The 16,347-nt window shown below is 49.8% G+C and overlaps 1 protein-coding gene across 7 annotated transcripts in view; it reads left to right on the top strand.

The window, feature by feature from the left end:
* Positions 1 to 16,076, top strand: part of CELF5 (CUGBP Elav-like family member 5) — a 42,143-nt gene extending 26,067 nt beyond the window's left edge. For 2 of the 7 annotated variants that reach the window (XM_030032094.2, XM_030032098.2), the window contains exons 4-13: positions 2,521 to 2,649; positions 3,245 to 3,324; positions 4,322 to 4,468; positions 9,858 to 10,002; positions 10,680 to 10,826; positions 11,048 to 11,110; positions 11,202 to 11,282; positions 12,386 to 12,529; positions 12,641 to 12,805; positions 13,864 to 16,076. In XM_030032094.2, the coding sequence (XP_029887954.1) occupies positions 2,521 to 2,649; positions 3,245 to 3,324; positions 4,322 to 4,468; positions 9,858 to 10,002; positions 10,680 to 10,826; positions 11,048 to 11,110; positions 11,202 to 11,282; positions 12,386 to 12,529; positions 12,641 to 12,768 (1,064 nt within the window). In that variant the 3' untranslated portion in view covers positions 12,769 to 12,805; positions 13,864 to 16,076. Of the gene's footprint in view, positions 1 to 2,520; positions 2,650 to 3,244; positions 3,325 to 4,321; positions 4,469 to 9,857; positions 10,003 to 10,679; positions 10,827 to 11,047; positions 11,111 to 11,201; positions 12,287 to 12,385; positions 12,530 to 12,640; positions 12,806 to 13,863 lie in introns of those variants that run through there. The other 5 variants (XM_030032097.2, XM_030032096.1, XM_030032095.1 and 2 more) reach the window with 5 other exon arrangements.
* The last annotated feature ends 271 nt before the right edge of the window (positions 16,077 to 16,347 follow it).

The raw sequence follows: 16,347 nt of genomic DNA, 5'->3' as shown, positions 1-16,347 counted from the left end.
CATATCTGAAATAAGGCCTGGCTGCAGCTGCAGTATAGATTCAGGGTAGAGGGAGGGGGAATATGACCCCTCCCATAGCTAAACTGGGATCAGGTATGGCACCATGTGATGTTAATGAGAGTACAGAGGTACTGCTCCTTTAGTTTCCATTCTCCTCTCCACCTCCCAGTAAATATGTTCCTGACCAGTCCTGGTTTTTTCCACTCCCCTTCCAGTCAGATTTTTCACCTTCTCCAGGTGCTATTTTTTTTCTGGTTTGCCCACCAGCATTTCTGAGCTGGCCTTTTGGTGGGGGCAGATGCTGTCTTACTGCTAAGGCGGCAGCTGTACAGCACCTGGTTTATTAGATCCTGTGCCTTGGCTGGGGATTATTGGGCATTGCCAGAGCACTAAATTTTGGATGGCCTCCATCAGCTGAAATAGCATCTCCAAAATGCACTGAATTTTTTATGGACTTAATCAGCTGAAATAGTGTCTCCAAAATGCAACCATTGTCATGCAGGTGCAGGGAGAAATGTAGAATCGCAAGGAAAGCAGAAGGGGATGAAATTCCCACAGGTTTAGTTATCCAGGGAATCATGAAAGTGGGGGAGCTGGGAAATTTGGCCTTTAAAAAATACACAAGGCCATATATTTCAGCTACTTCCAGTGATATAAATCAGGAGTATCTGTTTGGGACTGGGTAAGAGCCTTAGGTGCAGCACTTTTAACCCTTTATCTGTGGTGGATCAAAGTGGCATCTGTGTTGCATGTACATCTAATGCCTAGTGGAGAGTTGTGCCTGCATGAGCTTGTGCTTGTGCTCTGTGGGGTGGTGCAGCCATACAAGCGGCTCCCTGTGGTGTCTGCATGGTGGAATAGTGCATCTGTCTGCACATCCCTCTTGCTCACTGTGGAATTTTGTTTCTGAGGGCACCTACTGGGGCCGGGTCAATGTACAAGCATGTTCCTGTGCATGCGTGAGCCTATGTGCTTGTCCATTAATGTTGAGTGTGCATCTGCTTTTCTGCAAGGGACCAATGGCACATGTAGATACTTCCTGCATGTGTTCCCAAGTGCGTCTGTATGTGGCAGAGCGGTGTGGGGGAGGCAGCTTGCTTACTTACCTGGGTGGGAACCATCCTCTGAGCCAAGGAGAGCAAGGAACGGACTGGGGGAGGCTTTGCCAGCAGTGTGAATGTGTAATGTGTCATCCATTCCTGCCACACATACACACCACCACCCCTGCAGCCTGCTCTGCTGCTGTAGCTCCAAGACCTGTTGTTTTTCAGGTCACTGCACTCTCAAACAGATAGCAGCTTCCTTGCTATTTTCTCTGACGTGCGTCACATTACATTGGTTTTGTTTGAAGCCAGCCCCCTCTGATCCTGTCACTAACAATAAGGAATCCTCTCTCACTGCTCCTCCCAAGCCATAGCCTGACACATTTGCTCCTATGGGTCATGTCTCCCCATGCATGTTTGGGGCAGTGGGGAAGGGTTAACTCTGTAGTTGGCACAACTGTCTCCTTGCAAAGGTGGAGACTGGGCTGACGTGTTGGCTGGGATTTTAATGTTGTGCTATTTTAACAGCTGTTCACAGCAATCTGTGGAGGATGTTGCCCCAACCACTGCTGTGTTTGTGCTTGACTGGATGGCATCAGGCTGTGTGATGGGCCCCTGTGTGTACTGATGGAGGTAGAGAGGGGGAGAAAGCACTGTGCACCTTTCTTCCCACCTCCACAGTTGGCCATCCCAACAAAACCATAATCCTCACTTTTCCCTTCTGATGAAGGAACTCAGAAGGACCCTGAGCTCAAAGCCCTGGATGTGTTGGCCAGCCTCTCAGCCCCCCACCAGTGTGACAGGGGTACAGAATGCCCTTGGAGAAGGGGGAGTGGGGACCATGGAGCTGTTTGTTGGCCCTCACCCAACTGACTTGCATTTGGCTGATCCTATGGTGAGGCAAATTGGGACCCAGGATGCCAGGGTTTATTCCAGGCCTTAGAGGACAACTCGGTAGACATACTGGTTAGACTGGGGTAGGGAAGGGTAAATTGAAGCTAAGCTGCTCGGTTACATAGCAGCTGTGGAAACAGTGATCTTGGAGAGAAGGAAAAGGAAAGAGAAGCCGAGGGTCCTGGAATTTATTCACCTTGCCTGGGTTGGTCTGCTGTATTTCCTAAGGTAACTCTTGGACTTCACATATTGTTCAGTAAGGGTATAATTGCCCAGGCAGTTTTTCTTATTACCATTTGTGTTGGATCATTCAAAGGAAAGGGCTAATGAATAGAAGGAAGTTATTAATCTTTTGTTTTCCTTTGGAGAGGGTAGGACAGGGGAAGCCACAGAAACCTTTGCAGGGGTGAGGAGCTTGGGAGGACCCTGCATACTCACCCCTGGGAGCATTTCAGCCAACAGCAAATCATTTCCATGCCAGGCATGTTTTCAACACTAGGCTGTTTTGTGCTTAAGTGTTCCTATCCTCCTGCTTTGGACTGTAAGCCTCATAGAAGGTTGATGTTTCTGTGTTTGCCCCTAGGGGACAGGAAGCTCTTTGTGGGCATGTTAAATAAGCAGCAGTCTGAGGATGACGTGCTCCGGCTCTTTGAACCATTTGGGGTCATTGATGAATGTACGGTGCTCCGTGGACCTGATGGTAACAGCAAAGGTGTGAACCCTCTGTGTGTTGTGCCGTTTCTCCCTGCTCTTCAGGTAGCACTCACCTGCCTCACCACCTGTGCCTCGTTTCCACTGGGGCACTTATTCCCCCACCCCATCTTTATGGGAACCCATATCACAGCCAGGCATAGGGAGCAGGGCAGGAAGAGTTGTCTGCTGCAAGAAAGATTGGGAAAGATGGGCGGAGACCGAGGTGAAAGGAGGGGAAGCAGAGCATGATGAGTAGCTGAGTTTCCAGGATCACTAGTGAGCCTGTTGGCTCAGTCTGGGTCTGCAATTTTTAATGTTTGTACCCACAATTAGGAGCACATAGAGAATTTGGGGAAGAGGTAATCAGAAGCAAGGGTGGAGATGGTGACATCATCTATAGAGTATATCATTGAACTAACAATTTGAGACCCTTCCTCTTTCTTCCAGGACAGAGGACTTGGGATGAATCATACTTTTTGTTCCATGCTTTCTTCGGGTGGCTTTCCTTTGCCTTGCCTGAGATCCAGATACTGTCTCTTGCATGATGATGCAAGGGGCACTCTCACAGCAGTCCTGTCACTGCAATCTCCTGTGCTCTTTCTGTCCCTTTCCAGGCTGCGCTTTTGTAAAGTTCTCATCTCACACAGAGGCTCAGGCAGCAATCCACGCACTCCATGGCAGCCAGACAATGCCCGTGAGTATAAGGCTAGGGTACCTACCCTCTACCTAATCCTCTTCCCATCACCCTGTTGCAGGGACTTCCCCTCACTGTCCAAAACCATGACAGTTTCAACTGTAGTTTCTAGGTCGTGTGGTTGTGGGGGGTGGGGGCTGTGTGTGTGCACATCTGTGCTCTTGTCTTTGGGAACCATCCTGTCTCCCGGGCTGGTGTGTGTATCTATGTCTGTCCAGACTGGTAGTGACAGCACTTATAGCTATAAAGGCTAAATAAAAGAGAGCCAAGAACCAGGCCATGAATTTGTCTTGGAGACAGCTACCTGGAGGAATTCAAAACTGAGCAGGGTGCAAGCTAACAATTCAGCAGTGTGAGCAGCCAGGAATCCAGTGTCTGAGCACACTCCCCGCCTTCTCTTACTTAGGCAGTAGAGGAGGCCTCTGGGGCAGGTTGGGTGAGGGTGGGAACACATTGTGCGTGGTGTGGGGTTGTGTAGCTGCAGCTGTGCCTTCTTGTGCAAGTGGAGCTGCAGTTGTGATCTTGTCTCTCACAATCTCTAACCTGGACTGAGGCACCTTGTGGGCAGGACAGTGCATTGCTGCAGCAGGGGTATTTCCAGCTGCCAGGAACTGTTCTGTCTATCCAGCCAAGCTTATGGTGGTGGAAAGATGGTGCTTGTGGCTGACAGTGTCCTGGGTGTACCTGGCTGCACCATCACTTGGTGAATGCAGCCAGGGATGTGTGCACCCACTTGTGCAGCTGTGCAAGGACCAAGGTGTGACGGGAAGGGTGGGAGAGGGAAGGGTTGGATGGACAGATGGATGGGGATGGGCACAGTCCAGGTTCCGGGCAGCTCCTGAGCACTTTCACGCCAATATTTGCTCTTCTGCTCCTCTTCCCACTCCTCTCTGCTGCCTGTTCTGCCCCATCCCACCTTGTCTGACTGCTGACTCTCTGGCTGTCCCGGCCTCTTCTCCCTGTGCCTCCTCTCTCTGTCTCCTCTCTCTGTGCCTAGGGCGCCTCCTCCAGTCTAGTGGTGAAGTTTGCTGACACAGATAAGGAGAGGACCCTCCGTCGTATGCAGCAAATGGTGGGGCAGCTGGGGATATTCACTCCATCTCTCACCTTGCCGTTCAGCCCATACAGCGCCTATGCGCAGGCTGTGAGTATCACGCGTGTGTGTGGGGGGAAAGGCTGCCCTCTTGGCTATGGGGCAACATCATAGCTGGGCTGGGAGACCACAAATGAGTCTCTGTAACAAATGTGTGAAAGCTTCCCAGCACCTGGGAGTTGTTCCTGGCTTTGGTTTCTCCAGTCAGCAGCTTAGTCTTTGTGCATGTCTCTCCTGGAAGGGGTGGCAGGAGAGAGCTGGGACCTTCTCAAAGTGAGGCTGGATTTCTCTGATGTGGTGTAGACTGGCGGAGGTGTCTGGGAACAGGTCAAGCATGACCCAGTGTCTTTCTGTCTTGTTTTGAGGACAGCTCAGGGCAATGATTCCTGGGTGATGTCGGCCAGATATGGCAGTCTGCCAACTTGTGAACTCTTCCTCCAGGTCAATGGCACAAATGTGTGTCTCTCTCTGTTTTTGGAGCACCATGAGAGCCCTGGGCCCAGCTTCATATGTTTATTTCTCTGCTGAAATTCTCAGGAGGGCCCTAATCCCAGTGCTGTCCTTGGCTCCTAGGGTTTTCTCTCTTGGCTAGTATCACTGTGGGGTTTGCAGGGTGCTGGAGGGAGAGCAGTGGGTAGCAGAGGGTCAGAGGTGTTCCAGCAGTCTGGCCTCCTCTGGCAGGACTCGCTGTGCTTTAGATCTTAGTGAAAGAACCTCATTGCCTTGGAGTGATGGTGGTGATTGCCATTGATGTTTGAGGTAGGTCCCCAGCTCAAGTCCCTGACCAGCTGTGGTGGAGCATCTTTTGGGTCTTCTTGGTGACTGTCACTTTCAGGTCTCTGCTACCAAGTATAAAGCCTATGGAAGGAGGCTCAGAAATTGCTCAAAGCATGAGAGTTGCTTGTGTCAGACAAAGAACTTGAAAGTAGATACTGTTACTGAAAGTAATTTTCAGAGGGGGGGAGCACGAATAAACCTGTTGTGGACACCTCTTTCACCTCTGGCTTCAGTGGCTACTTGGTGTGTCTCCCTTCTGTCTACATGACAGAGAATGGACTGTTTCTCAATTGTTGGCTGTTTCCTCTCAAAGAATCCCCAGAAACTGCCAAATGCCATTTAAGTATGTGGCAAGAGCGTGGAGTAACAAAAGAAAAGAGGCAATACATATGATGCTCCGTACCATTGGGGAATTTTGGGAATGAAACGTAGAATTTGTCCAACACATTATTTGATTCTTCTTGTGTCATGAGGCTGAGAACACCTATACCATTCCAAGCACCAAGGCTTCCAGCAGAAGAAAGGTTTAGAGGGGAGAACCCTTTCTGACCAGACACCACTATCTCTTGCCAGGACCAGTCTTTTCTATCCAGCCCTGTAATCCACAAGCCAGCTATACCTGAGGTCTAAGGTTGTAGCTTAGATCAGCTGTGGGTCAGCTAGGAGATGATCATTCTGGTGTATCTTCTGCTGTCAAGGAGATGGCGCTAACTTGGGCATGGTATGATGGTGAAGGAGGCAGGAATGGACCACACAGTGAGCTTATGATGGCAGAAAGTACTTTATTAGCTGATGGTCCAGGACGTGTAAGGAAGGAGAGCAGCGAGACCTTCTAGACTCAGTCTTGCAAGTGCCATCCAATCTTCAGAAACTCCTGCTGATGACAAGAAGCCAGTCAGGCCTAGGCTGTGCTCCTTGCTTATCTGCATCTTCTTTCTCCTCAGTTGTGTCTGTAAATTTGTTGCTTTGTCTCTGATTCTTCACTGGCCTTCCTGCTCTGTGACTTTATTTGGGCTTTCCCCTTGACTCAGGACTCAGCCTGTCTCCCACTCTTCCAGGTTTTTTCCTCCTTTTCCTTTTCCTTTCGACTGGTTTTAGTTCTCTCTCCTTCTTTCTGAGGCACTGACCTCACACCTGATTGTTTCTTCTCTTGTGTCATCCCAGTCTTTGGTTTTCCTTCTCCCAGAGGAGAGATCCTAGCCAGTTCTCATATGCATATAGTGTCCCCATCAGAGGGAGAGGGCATCAACCCTTTGAAATGCCATCTCATTTCTCTAGAAGTGGGGACAGAAGGGAGGGATTTCCTTGCTGAATTTCTTTACAGCACCTCCAAATGTCCTGCCAGGGGCAGCTCTTGGGAGCTGGGACCTCTGCTAAGCCAGGGCTCAAGGGAACTCTAACATAGTTCATGCTTGCATGGTGCAGGGCTTGGAGTAGTAGATGCTGCACCCAAGGTTACTCACAGGCCCAGGAGATGCAGCCAGCAATTATGTATGTGGTTGAATCAGACTGAGAGGAGTGAGTGCTGCTGGGATGAACTGGTGCATCGTAGGCATTCGTTCTTAGATTCACAATTTAATACGCTAACAACTTTCTTTCCCCGTCCCCATGGGATTTGCTGCCTCACCAAGCCAAAGCAGTCCCCAGAGTCCCTGGCCTAGGAGGAAGAAGTTTGGAGCCTGGGTTGTTTGGATTTTGTTTTGTGGGTTTTTCTTCAGTTGGATGTTTAAAATCTATATTAATTGCATTTTCCTTTAAAAACTATCTCAAACATGAAATAATCGCAAACTATTTTAGGTCTAAAGTTATTCTGATCTATTCAAATATACAAAATAAGATATTAAAAATAGTCGTATAAGATAGTTATATCTTATATGACTATCATATCATAAAGAATAGTCATAAAAATGTAAGATATTAAAAATAGTCAAACAGTACATGTTAGCTGATACAGTTTGTAAGAAGATTTCTCATACTTATCTGGGAAATATGACTGGCTAAGCATCCGGAAGCAGTTTATTGCAGTGCTTAAACCAGGTTTCGATCCCAGGTGCCTCTTCTGTAAGTTAAAAGTGAGTGTTTCCCTCATTTCAGTTTATTCAACAAATTGAATTCAGTCATTAGTTCAGATGGAATCAGGGAACTGACTGGGAGCTGAAAAAATAATAATCTATCAATACAAAAGAGGCCTGAAGTCTTAAAAAAGCAGCCAGTGCAAATTACTAACTGCTTATTATGCTTGAATATTTCTTGTATTTCATAAATCAGTTAGTTCTAAACACAAAATATAGTTTGTTCACAGACACAAGACACCCCCCCCCCCCCTTTCTTTCTGCTCTTAGGGTTCATTATGGTAATTTTATTTGAGTAATTAAAACAATTTCAGAATGCCAGTTTAGTGCATGTGCAGTTGGATGCAGGTCTTGTTTCAGCCAGAGCCTGGCACAGAACAGGCATTAATGAGAAAAAAAATCAATATTCATCTAGTAAATAAGAAGTGCATTGGTTCCTGCATCCTTAAATGAGGACAGTGTGAAGATAGGACTAGGAATATGTGCAGACTGCCTGCCATAGGGACACCTTCCTTAGCAGAGTTCTGTGCTCTCAGGAGGGCCACATTTTGCTGTAATCCTGGCTCAGGGTGAGTGGTTGCCAGTTATGTGAGCCCTGCTTCAGGGGAATCACTCCAAAGACAATATGGCAGCAAATAGATGAGGTGATTTCAGGGTGCTTGCTTTCTGGAGTCAAGTGGTAGCAAACCCCTTTGCTGTCAGTCAGTCCTGCCTGCCTGCCTGCAGAGACCCTGCTCTGTGGTGTGCCTGGGAGTGTCCCACCTCTCCCCCAGAAAGGGCTCTCCCCTATCACAGCGCTGCCCTGCAGAGTCAATTCCACGTGGCCCAGCTGCTTTGCTTGTGCCAGCTTACAGAAACAGCAATGCCATGAAATGAGGCAATTCCTCTTCTTTTTATGAAACAGCAATAGTCAGCTTCTGTGTGGAAGAAACGAAGAGAAGGATTAGCTAGCCATGAACTTTTCAGAGTTACTAGATTCTTCAGCTGAGACCAAGGCCAAACTGGCTTACTGACTCAGCCATTTGTGGATGAGGCAGGTTACTTGAGTGGTCTGTATTTATGTACGCAGACAGTGGGATATGGTTGTAGTTAATGTAAGGAGGATTTGTGTTTTTCTTGGGTTTTGCCATGTGCCACCCCCTAGCTCCTCCTGTAGAATTGTACAGTTTCCAGAGAGCTTTGCCTCCCTTGCTCTTCTTGCTTGATGGTAAAGACAAGGCTTATAAAGGGGCTAGATTAATTTTGCATCTAGAACTAAATCTTTGTTGCCACTGCACTCTGAGCGCAGTCCGATTTAATCTTAGGCTCCAGAGCAGCAAATGATGGCCAAATAGGACCAGAAAGATTTTTTCTTCTTCTGCCTAACCCTCCTCCCAACCTTGTGGCCCCCCCCCCCTTCTTTTTGCACTGTGCATCTCTGCCTAGTCAGGTGTGTTATGGGACCACAAGGAGCTGCCATCCCTCAACCCCAGGGTGCAGGCCACTGTCAGAGGAAAGACTGAGCTCAGTGGATCATGGGGCAGACCTCAGATGGCAAAGCATGCCACGAGAGCTGGGCCTGGATGGACACCTGGTTGTACAGCAGGGTGCACGTACCAGAATGAGCTCCGCGTGTCTCCCAGCAGCGTGGTCTCCTTGTTGAGGCTGGGCAAAAGGAGAGGATTTGGACCCTGCTCCTCAAAGGAAAGCTGTGTTATTTAATACCTGGCACTGTCCCAGGAGAAGTGGCAGCGCTCAGAGAAGGCGCTGTGGCTGGGAGGAAATGTCATTGCAGCGCCTGACAGAGCGGTAGGGCCTGTGGTGAGAGGGTGCTGCTGGGTGCCAGGAGCATACCCCTTTCCCTGCCCCCTTCCCCACTGCAGGAGCTCTCTGAGCAGGAAGGGCCCATCCCGATGGCCTGGTGCATAGCTGAGTGAGCAAAGACCCCTCAAGGCTGCTGGCTTGCCGGGAGGGCGAGGGTGGGTGGAAAGGCTGCACGGCTACGGCCCTGGCTTTGCGGAGGGTGCCCGCCTAGCCGTGTCCCCCGGCTGCAGGGCAGGAAGCTGTGCGCCGCTCTCGGCGGCTTCCACGCGTGGCCTGGCCGAGGCCGCCGGCCCGCCTCGGCGGGGGCAGCCCTTGCGGGCGGGCGTGGCCGCGGGGAGCTCCGGGCCCGCCTTGGGGGCCCGCAGCCGGGCGGGGCGCGGGGCTTCAGAGGACGGCGACGCCGCAGCCCGCCCCCGGCAGGTGCCGCCGAGTTGCGGGAAGCTCCGAGTCAGGCAGCGGGAGCCCGGCGACCCCCAGCGGCGGCTGCGGGAGGTGGCGAGGCCGCAGCTCCGGCCCGTTCCCGGCCGGAGGCAGCGGCGGGGGAAGGCCGAGGCCCACCTGGCCTGCGCAGCCTCCCCGAGCGGCGCCCGCGGCTGCGGTGGGGCCCTAATGGCGGGAGGCCCCCAGCAGCGCGGGGCCTGGGGCGAGCGGAGCGAGCCGCTGAGCTGTACGTGGCCGCGAGCGGAGTGAGAGCCCTGGGCAGCGCGAGGCCCTAAGTGGTGCGAAGCCCTAAGTGGTGCGAAGCCCTGGGCGGCATGGGGCCCTGACTGCGTGGTCCTGCCTTGCAGCTGATGCAGCAGCAGACAACGGTTCTCTCCACCTCGCACGGCAGCTACCTGAGCCCAGGCGTCGCCTTTTCCCCTTGCCACATCCAACAGATTGGTGCCGTCAGTCTCAATGGGCTGCCAGCCACTCCTATTGCACCAACATCAGGTGAGGACCTGGTGTGGGCCAGGACGCAGCAAGTCCTTCACTACCGATGAACCTCCTGCCCCAGCACGGTGCTCATACAGGTAAAACAGTTCCCACATCCCTCTGGGCTCAGCATCTGGATTAGGCCGCTCTTTTCTAACAATGCAGCCTCTGAGGACAGGAGTCCCTAGTTCTGTGCAAATTTCTGCAACCTCCCTGACAGACTCACATGTTCAACGCACATTCTCTTGCCCTACTGCTGTTCCTCTCTGCTGCAGTTTTTCCCTTTGATGTAGTAAAGAAGGACCAGGTTCCCAGGATTGCACCTCACTCTGCGAACAGCAGTGCTATTATTCATTATCTTCATCCCACAGTAATAATATTGGCAATAATGCATATTGGCTTTCAACATCTGTCAAGAACAGGGCTGTATCATGCTAGGTGCTGTACAAACCTGGATTAAAAATGTTCCGTCCCAAAGCTCTGGCAGCAGCCAGGGCTAGCAGTGCTGCACACACTTCTCACTCGTGCTGCCTCTAATTTTGTGAAGGCTCCAGCACTAGTCTGTCACCTCCACGTGCCAACTAGAAGAGATAATAGCTTCACACACAGCAGTCTTACCAGGCAGATGGAAGGAGGGAGCGCAGGTTTTGCAGGACCTCGACTCTCATGGGATGTCATCTCTTCTTGCTCTACAGGGCTACATTCACCGCCTCTCCTGGGAACAGCGGGCATGCCGGGACTGGTGGCACCCATTTCAAATGGCTTCACTGGAGTGGTACCATTCCCAAATGGGCATCCAACCTTGGAAACAGTTTACACCAATGGCCTTGTGCCATACTCGGGTACGGAGAGCAGGAAAAAAAGCCATCCAGACACCTCAGGAACTGCAGTTAGCTTCTCTTTTCTGGATTTCCCACGCAGAACACTTTTTCTAGCTCCCTACCAGCCAGGCACTGAGACTCACTTGGCAGGGGGGGGGGGGGGGGGGGGTGGGGAAAGAGAGACAGCGAGAATACATGCGTGATTCCCTTTCCTGTGCTTCTGATTATGTTCTTCTCTGCAGCCCAGAGCCCTTCAGTAGCAGAGACTTTGCACCCAGCCTTCACAGGAGTTCAGCAGTATGCAGGTACCAGCTTCCCTTGTCTCCCTCAGGCCCTTGTGTGGCTGACCAGATAGATCCCTGGATAAACAGTTTGTTCTGTCTCCTTGGAATACAGCTGTGTATCCAACTGCCATCACCCCCATTGCTCAGAGCATCCCTCAGCCACCTCCCATCCTGCAGCAGCAGCAACGAGAAGGTGAGGATCAGGGTGGGAATGTCTGTGTCTGGCAGCGGTGGGGTGGGGGCAATATGTGTAGCTCGTCTTCTGTACCACAGAACCAATGGAGAGGAGACGGCACTAATTTTTGTCCACTCTAATTTTTAATATTGGGGCTGGGTTACAGAACCAACCGTGTCTTTGCAGTGAGTGGACTGGAAGGGTTTGGAGAATGCTTGTCATGCAGACTTTCTGATCTCATCCCTGGCCAGATGCTGCCAGGTAAAAAGGGGACAACAAGCACTAGAACACCAAGCTTTGACACCAAAGGGGTATAGAGTGAGCACCTTCCCTACACAGGCAGCAGCAAAGAGGACTTCCTCCCCATCTTTACTGATGCCAGAACCACACTGCTACTAGTCAAACCAGCCTCTCCAACATACTGTCCTCTCTCTCTTCAGCCTGCCTAGCCTCATGAGTTTGTTTTCAGCTTATTTCCAAACTGGCCTGGACAGGATTTGGAGGCAAGGGCATTTGCTGTCTGCTTCTGCTTTGTATAGCAGGTGTCAGCAAGGGAACAGCTCCTTGTGCTCATCAGGCTCACAGGGAGCAAGTGAAGGCGTGGGCAGGACCACATTAGCCCATAAATCGTGTGTGCCAATCCAGGAGATTTCCAGTTGGGGCTGTGGCTTATCGGCTGAAGGCACCACTGCAGAGCTGTAGGCAGGGAACGCTACAGCAGCAGCTTTCACATAGCAGTGTCTGCTGCTCTCCTAGGACTGGGAGAGCTATGAACAAGGAGCTGTCACCTCAGCTAATTAATTTCCTTCCAGCAAAACAGCATGCAGACACTCACAGAGTTGTTGTGTCCAGCACCCCACATGGGAACTGGGCAAGCTGTGAAAGTGAATCTGCTCTCCAGAAACTCTAGCTCTGCATACTGCCTCCCAGCTGCTCTTAGAGAGCCCTCAGAACCCTTCATGGACCAGTGACTGAGGGAGACAAGCAAGGGGAGGTCAAGACAGAAGGAGGCAGTACTGGGGTTCTCATCCAGTGCTGTGCTCTGAGTTTAGCCCCTTTTTCTTCCCCTTCCCTTTGGGGGCTCTCTGTTTTGTCCCTCCCCCTTGCCCCCATGCCTGCAGGTCCTGAAGGCTGCAATCTCTTCATCTACCATCTCCCTCAGGAGTTTGGAGACAATGAGTTGATGCAGATGTTCCTGCCCTTTGGCAATATAATTTCCTCCAAGGTATTCATGGATCGTGCCACCAACCAGAGCAAGTGTTTTGGTGAGTGCTGACACCGGTGGGCAAGGGAAGCATGATGGATAACAAGGACACATGCATTGGGCATGGCACCAACAGTGCCATTATTATCCGTGCCCGTGTCCTGTCCTTCAGGTTTTGTAAGCTTTGACAACCCATCCAGTGCACAGACTGCTATCCAGGCCATGAATGGCTTCCAGATTGGCACGAAACGTTTGAAGGTCCAGTTAAAACGACCCAAGGATGCTAACCATCCCTACTGATGGCAGCGAGCAAGCAGGAGGCATTTCTGCAGCACAGGTAAAGCTGGCACCATCACAGCACCATTCCTACACAGTGCTGGCCAGTGTCAGCAGGCAGCAAGGTCTGGATGCTCCTACAGGGTGGGAAGCCAGGAGGTGAATGCAGTAACACAGCTAGCAGGGCAGAGGCCTTGCTTGCCAGGGCCCAGCCCCAGCACCAGAGCAAGGTGACCAAGGCAGGCCTGGAGATGAAGAACAGGTTCAACCAAGAGTGTAGATCATCAGGCAAGTTTGTGGCAATGAGGCAGGCCCAAGGCCAAGCCAGAGAGTCAGTCTGCAGGTCAAGCTCAGGATCAGGGCTGGTGAAGGTAAACAGGGTCAGACATAGTCCAGTGATTGCCAGGCAGGTCTATAATGAGAAGACTAAACAGATCCAACATCAAGGTGGGAAGACAATCCAAGGGTTTGAGTCCAGATAATAAGATCCATGGACAGGACAGGTCCATGGACAGGTGGAGACTGACACTTTCACAATGTAGATCAGACAAGGACTGAAGGCACAGGCCTGAGCTGTAATGAGACTCCTGGACCCATGGGCAGGGAGTGTGGACAGAAGCCACACGTGAGGCTGGTCAAGGCCACTAAGGCCCATTTGTGCACTCAGGGCCCTGACAGGCAGATGGGTTCAAATTACCTGCCTGTGGTCTAAGCAAGGTTTCAGTCTACTTTCTGGCCGGTCCCAAAAAGCATTCGTCTTCCTAGAAAGGTTTTTAAAACCCAATAGTTTTGTTTTCAGTTGTTACATGTGCCCTGAAATTAGTCTGCAGAGAATGCTGTCCAGGGTGAGAAGGGACAATCCCATGATTCACAAGGATCACAGAAAAGCAGAGAAAAGGTGATGCCCTGAAGGGCCACAGAAGAACTACCTGACATGAGAGCTGGCTGTCAAAGAGCTAGCTCCTACCAGCTGCAGACTGGGAGCAAGGGAGGCCTATCTTGGTCCCTTCTGATTGGGGTCATCTTCCTCCATGTTTAAGCAACAGCAACTCAAAGCCTGAGATTTGCATAGATGTTCTCCTAATCTCCCAATTCCCTCCCTCCTCCCTTTCTATTCAGGTGAAGGGAAAGTCCAGAGGAAGAATTTCTGCTTCAGGTTGATTTACAGAGAGGCCAGTAAATTTATCAACTTTTGACACCACCCCTTTCCTTCCTCTGCTCCCCACCTACCCACCCCATCCTCCTTCTGCCCTCCTCCCCAAAACATGCAATTAAAGAGAAGGCTCAATATCTGCCCAGCAGGAAGATTCTTGCCACTACGGACTCGCATATTTGCTGCTAATGTGGTGCATAGCAAAGGGACCAGAACACCAGCAGCCCCTGGGGACCTGAAGCTCTTCCTCTCGGGGTATGCCTGGAGTACATGGACCAAGAAAACCAACTGGTGTATCTCTAGGTGACTGCAGTGATGTATGGAAACTTAGCTCCGTCCCTCCCTCCCTCCTGCCCTGTCTCCTGGCCCTTTCATAGATAAATATAAAAAAAAAAAAAAAAAAATATATATATATATATATATATATATATACAGTCTCTATTTTTCTTTAAAGTGGCTCACAGGACCAAACTTTTCCATTTAGAGACTGACTCCTTGCAAGAGGGATTGGAAGTTAAGGGTTTGTCTTTGGAACAGTGTCCTCTCAGCAAGCGCTGTAGATAGGCCTGAACATTTTGAGAGGATGCTTGGATGGACAGAGCAAGAGAGAGAGAGAGAGCGTGCATCTCTCTACTCAACATTACCAAGAAGCAAGGAGAAAGAGAACTACATACCTCCAGGATTAGGGCACAGCCAGCTGCTCAGCTCGAGTCACTCATCCACCAACCTTAGCACCAGCCTGATTAAGGATCTCAAGAGCTCTCAGTCTTACCTTTCCAAGGGCTTTTGCAGACAGAGCTCCTGGAGTTTGGTGCCAAAGCCTAGCCTGAGCACTCAAATTAGGCTGAAAGCACAGGAAACCAGTCCCTTTACCTACAGGAACTGTACTGCCTCCCCACACGTGGCACAGATCTGTATTTCATAGCTCTCAGTGGTAACGGAGCATTTTCTTGATCAAGGCAAGAGAAGAGAAGAGAGTGTGAGCAGATGCTATCTCCAAAACAGAGTGACAGAAGCCTCCCCGGGGCTACACACTGCCTCCACATATCGGAAGTAACCTAACACTGGTTAGCGGGCAGTTCCGATTCCCAGATGAAACAGGACATTTTCTCCATCTGAATTTTGCAAGAAGACTCACCTCTTTCTTACACTCTGCAAAGCCTTCCCAAGCAGACATCAAGGATAGTATGATGAAAGAGGGTTGCCATTCTGGTTTTTTCCCACCACCCCCTCCAAGGGACAGATTATACATTATGCAGCATGTACAGATACAGTTATATACACATACACTTAAGTACAGAACATAGTTCAGAGCTTAATTTGACAAATATCCCCTGGGGGTAAGGGGGGGGGGGGTGTCATACTGACAAGACATATCCCTTTAACAACTTGAAACAGTCTCTTTAAGTTTCTACCAAAACAAGGAAAGAAAAACAAAGCAAACCAACCCTACAAACCTTCTGAATGATTAGTTTCAATATTCCAGTTTGATAAGGTACCAAGAACATTCCTCTGTGTGTGTGTGTGTGTGCGCGCGCGCGCGCACGTGCGCGTTCAAACATGAACAGAGGGTTGGTGGAGAAAGATTGATGCAATTGATACTGAAGCGAGATATGGGGACTTCAGGGAACCTCAGCCAATTCTCATCCTCCTCCAGTTTCCCTTTATTCAGATGTTTGTGGCACAGTTCTTTAAGTACCTTCATCTCCTCAACCACCCCTCTGTATCTGATGCTGAGAGTTTGAGATGGGTGAAGCTGTGTGAGTCCGTGTGTTTCTATAGTCCATGTTTACTTATTGTAAATACCATTTTTATACTTAACATCTATTATGTACGTGATTTGTATAATGTACTTTATTTCTGCTACAAGTAATTTCATGAAGTTTAAACTTAATCTAATTTTGAACAAAACAAAACAAAAAAAAAAACAAAAAACAAAACAAAACAAAAAAAAAACAACAAAAAAAGAGACCAACAAATGCAAAATGGGAAAAAAAGGACTTTGGAAATTCTAGCTCAAGCTGGTTTAAAACAAGCATTTACTGTTTCTTCCATCACAGTTACTGATGTGACTGTACAACGTTACAGGTGCGATACGAGCTTTGTCAATGTCAAATTCCTCATTCTGGTCAAAAAAAAATCTTAAATTTATTTAATAAAAGTTTTACTTGCTAAGTAACTGGGGTTTTACTTCATGTGTTAGTTGCACCTGCTTTTAGATAATGCTTACACTTGAAGACAATCACCAAAGGCCTGGGACAAGGAAAGTCTCTTTCCATTCAGCAGATCATCTGTGTAGTCAGTTAAAAAGAATTTCACAGGGGGATGGATGACAGAGCCTGAGTCCTACAGAATACAACCCTGGCTTACTCTGAACACCACACGGCCTCCCCGTGTCTCTAAGGCAGCTGTCTGTGGATTTTTATTCCAGTCTTCAGCATATGATCCCC

This window comes from Aquila chrysaetos, chromosome 12 (genome assembly GCF_900496995.4).
Source record: "Aquila chrysaetos chrysaetos chromosome 12, bAquChr1.4, whole genome shotgun sequence".
NCBI lineage: Eukaryota > Metazoa > Chordata > Aves > Accipitriformes > Accipitridae > Aquila > Aquila chrysaetos.
Note: the sequence above shows the minus strand (reverse complement) of the source record. Positions and strands in the feature narration are given on the sequence as shown.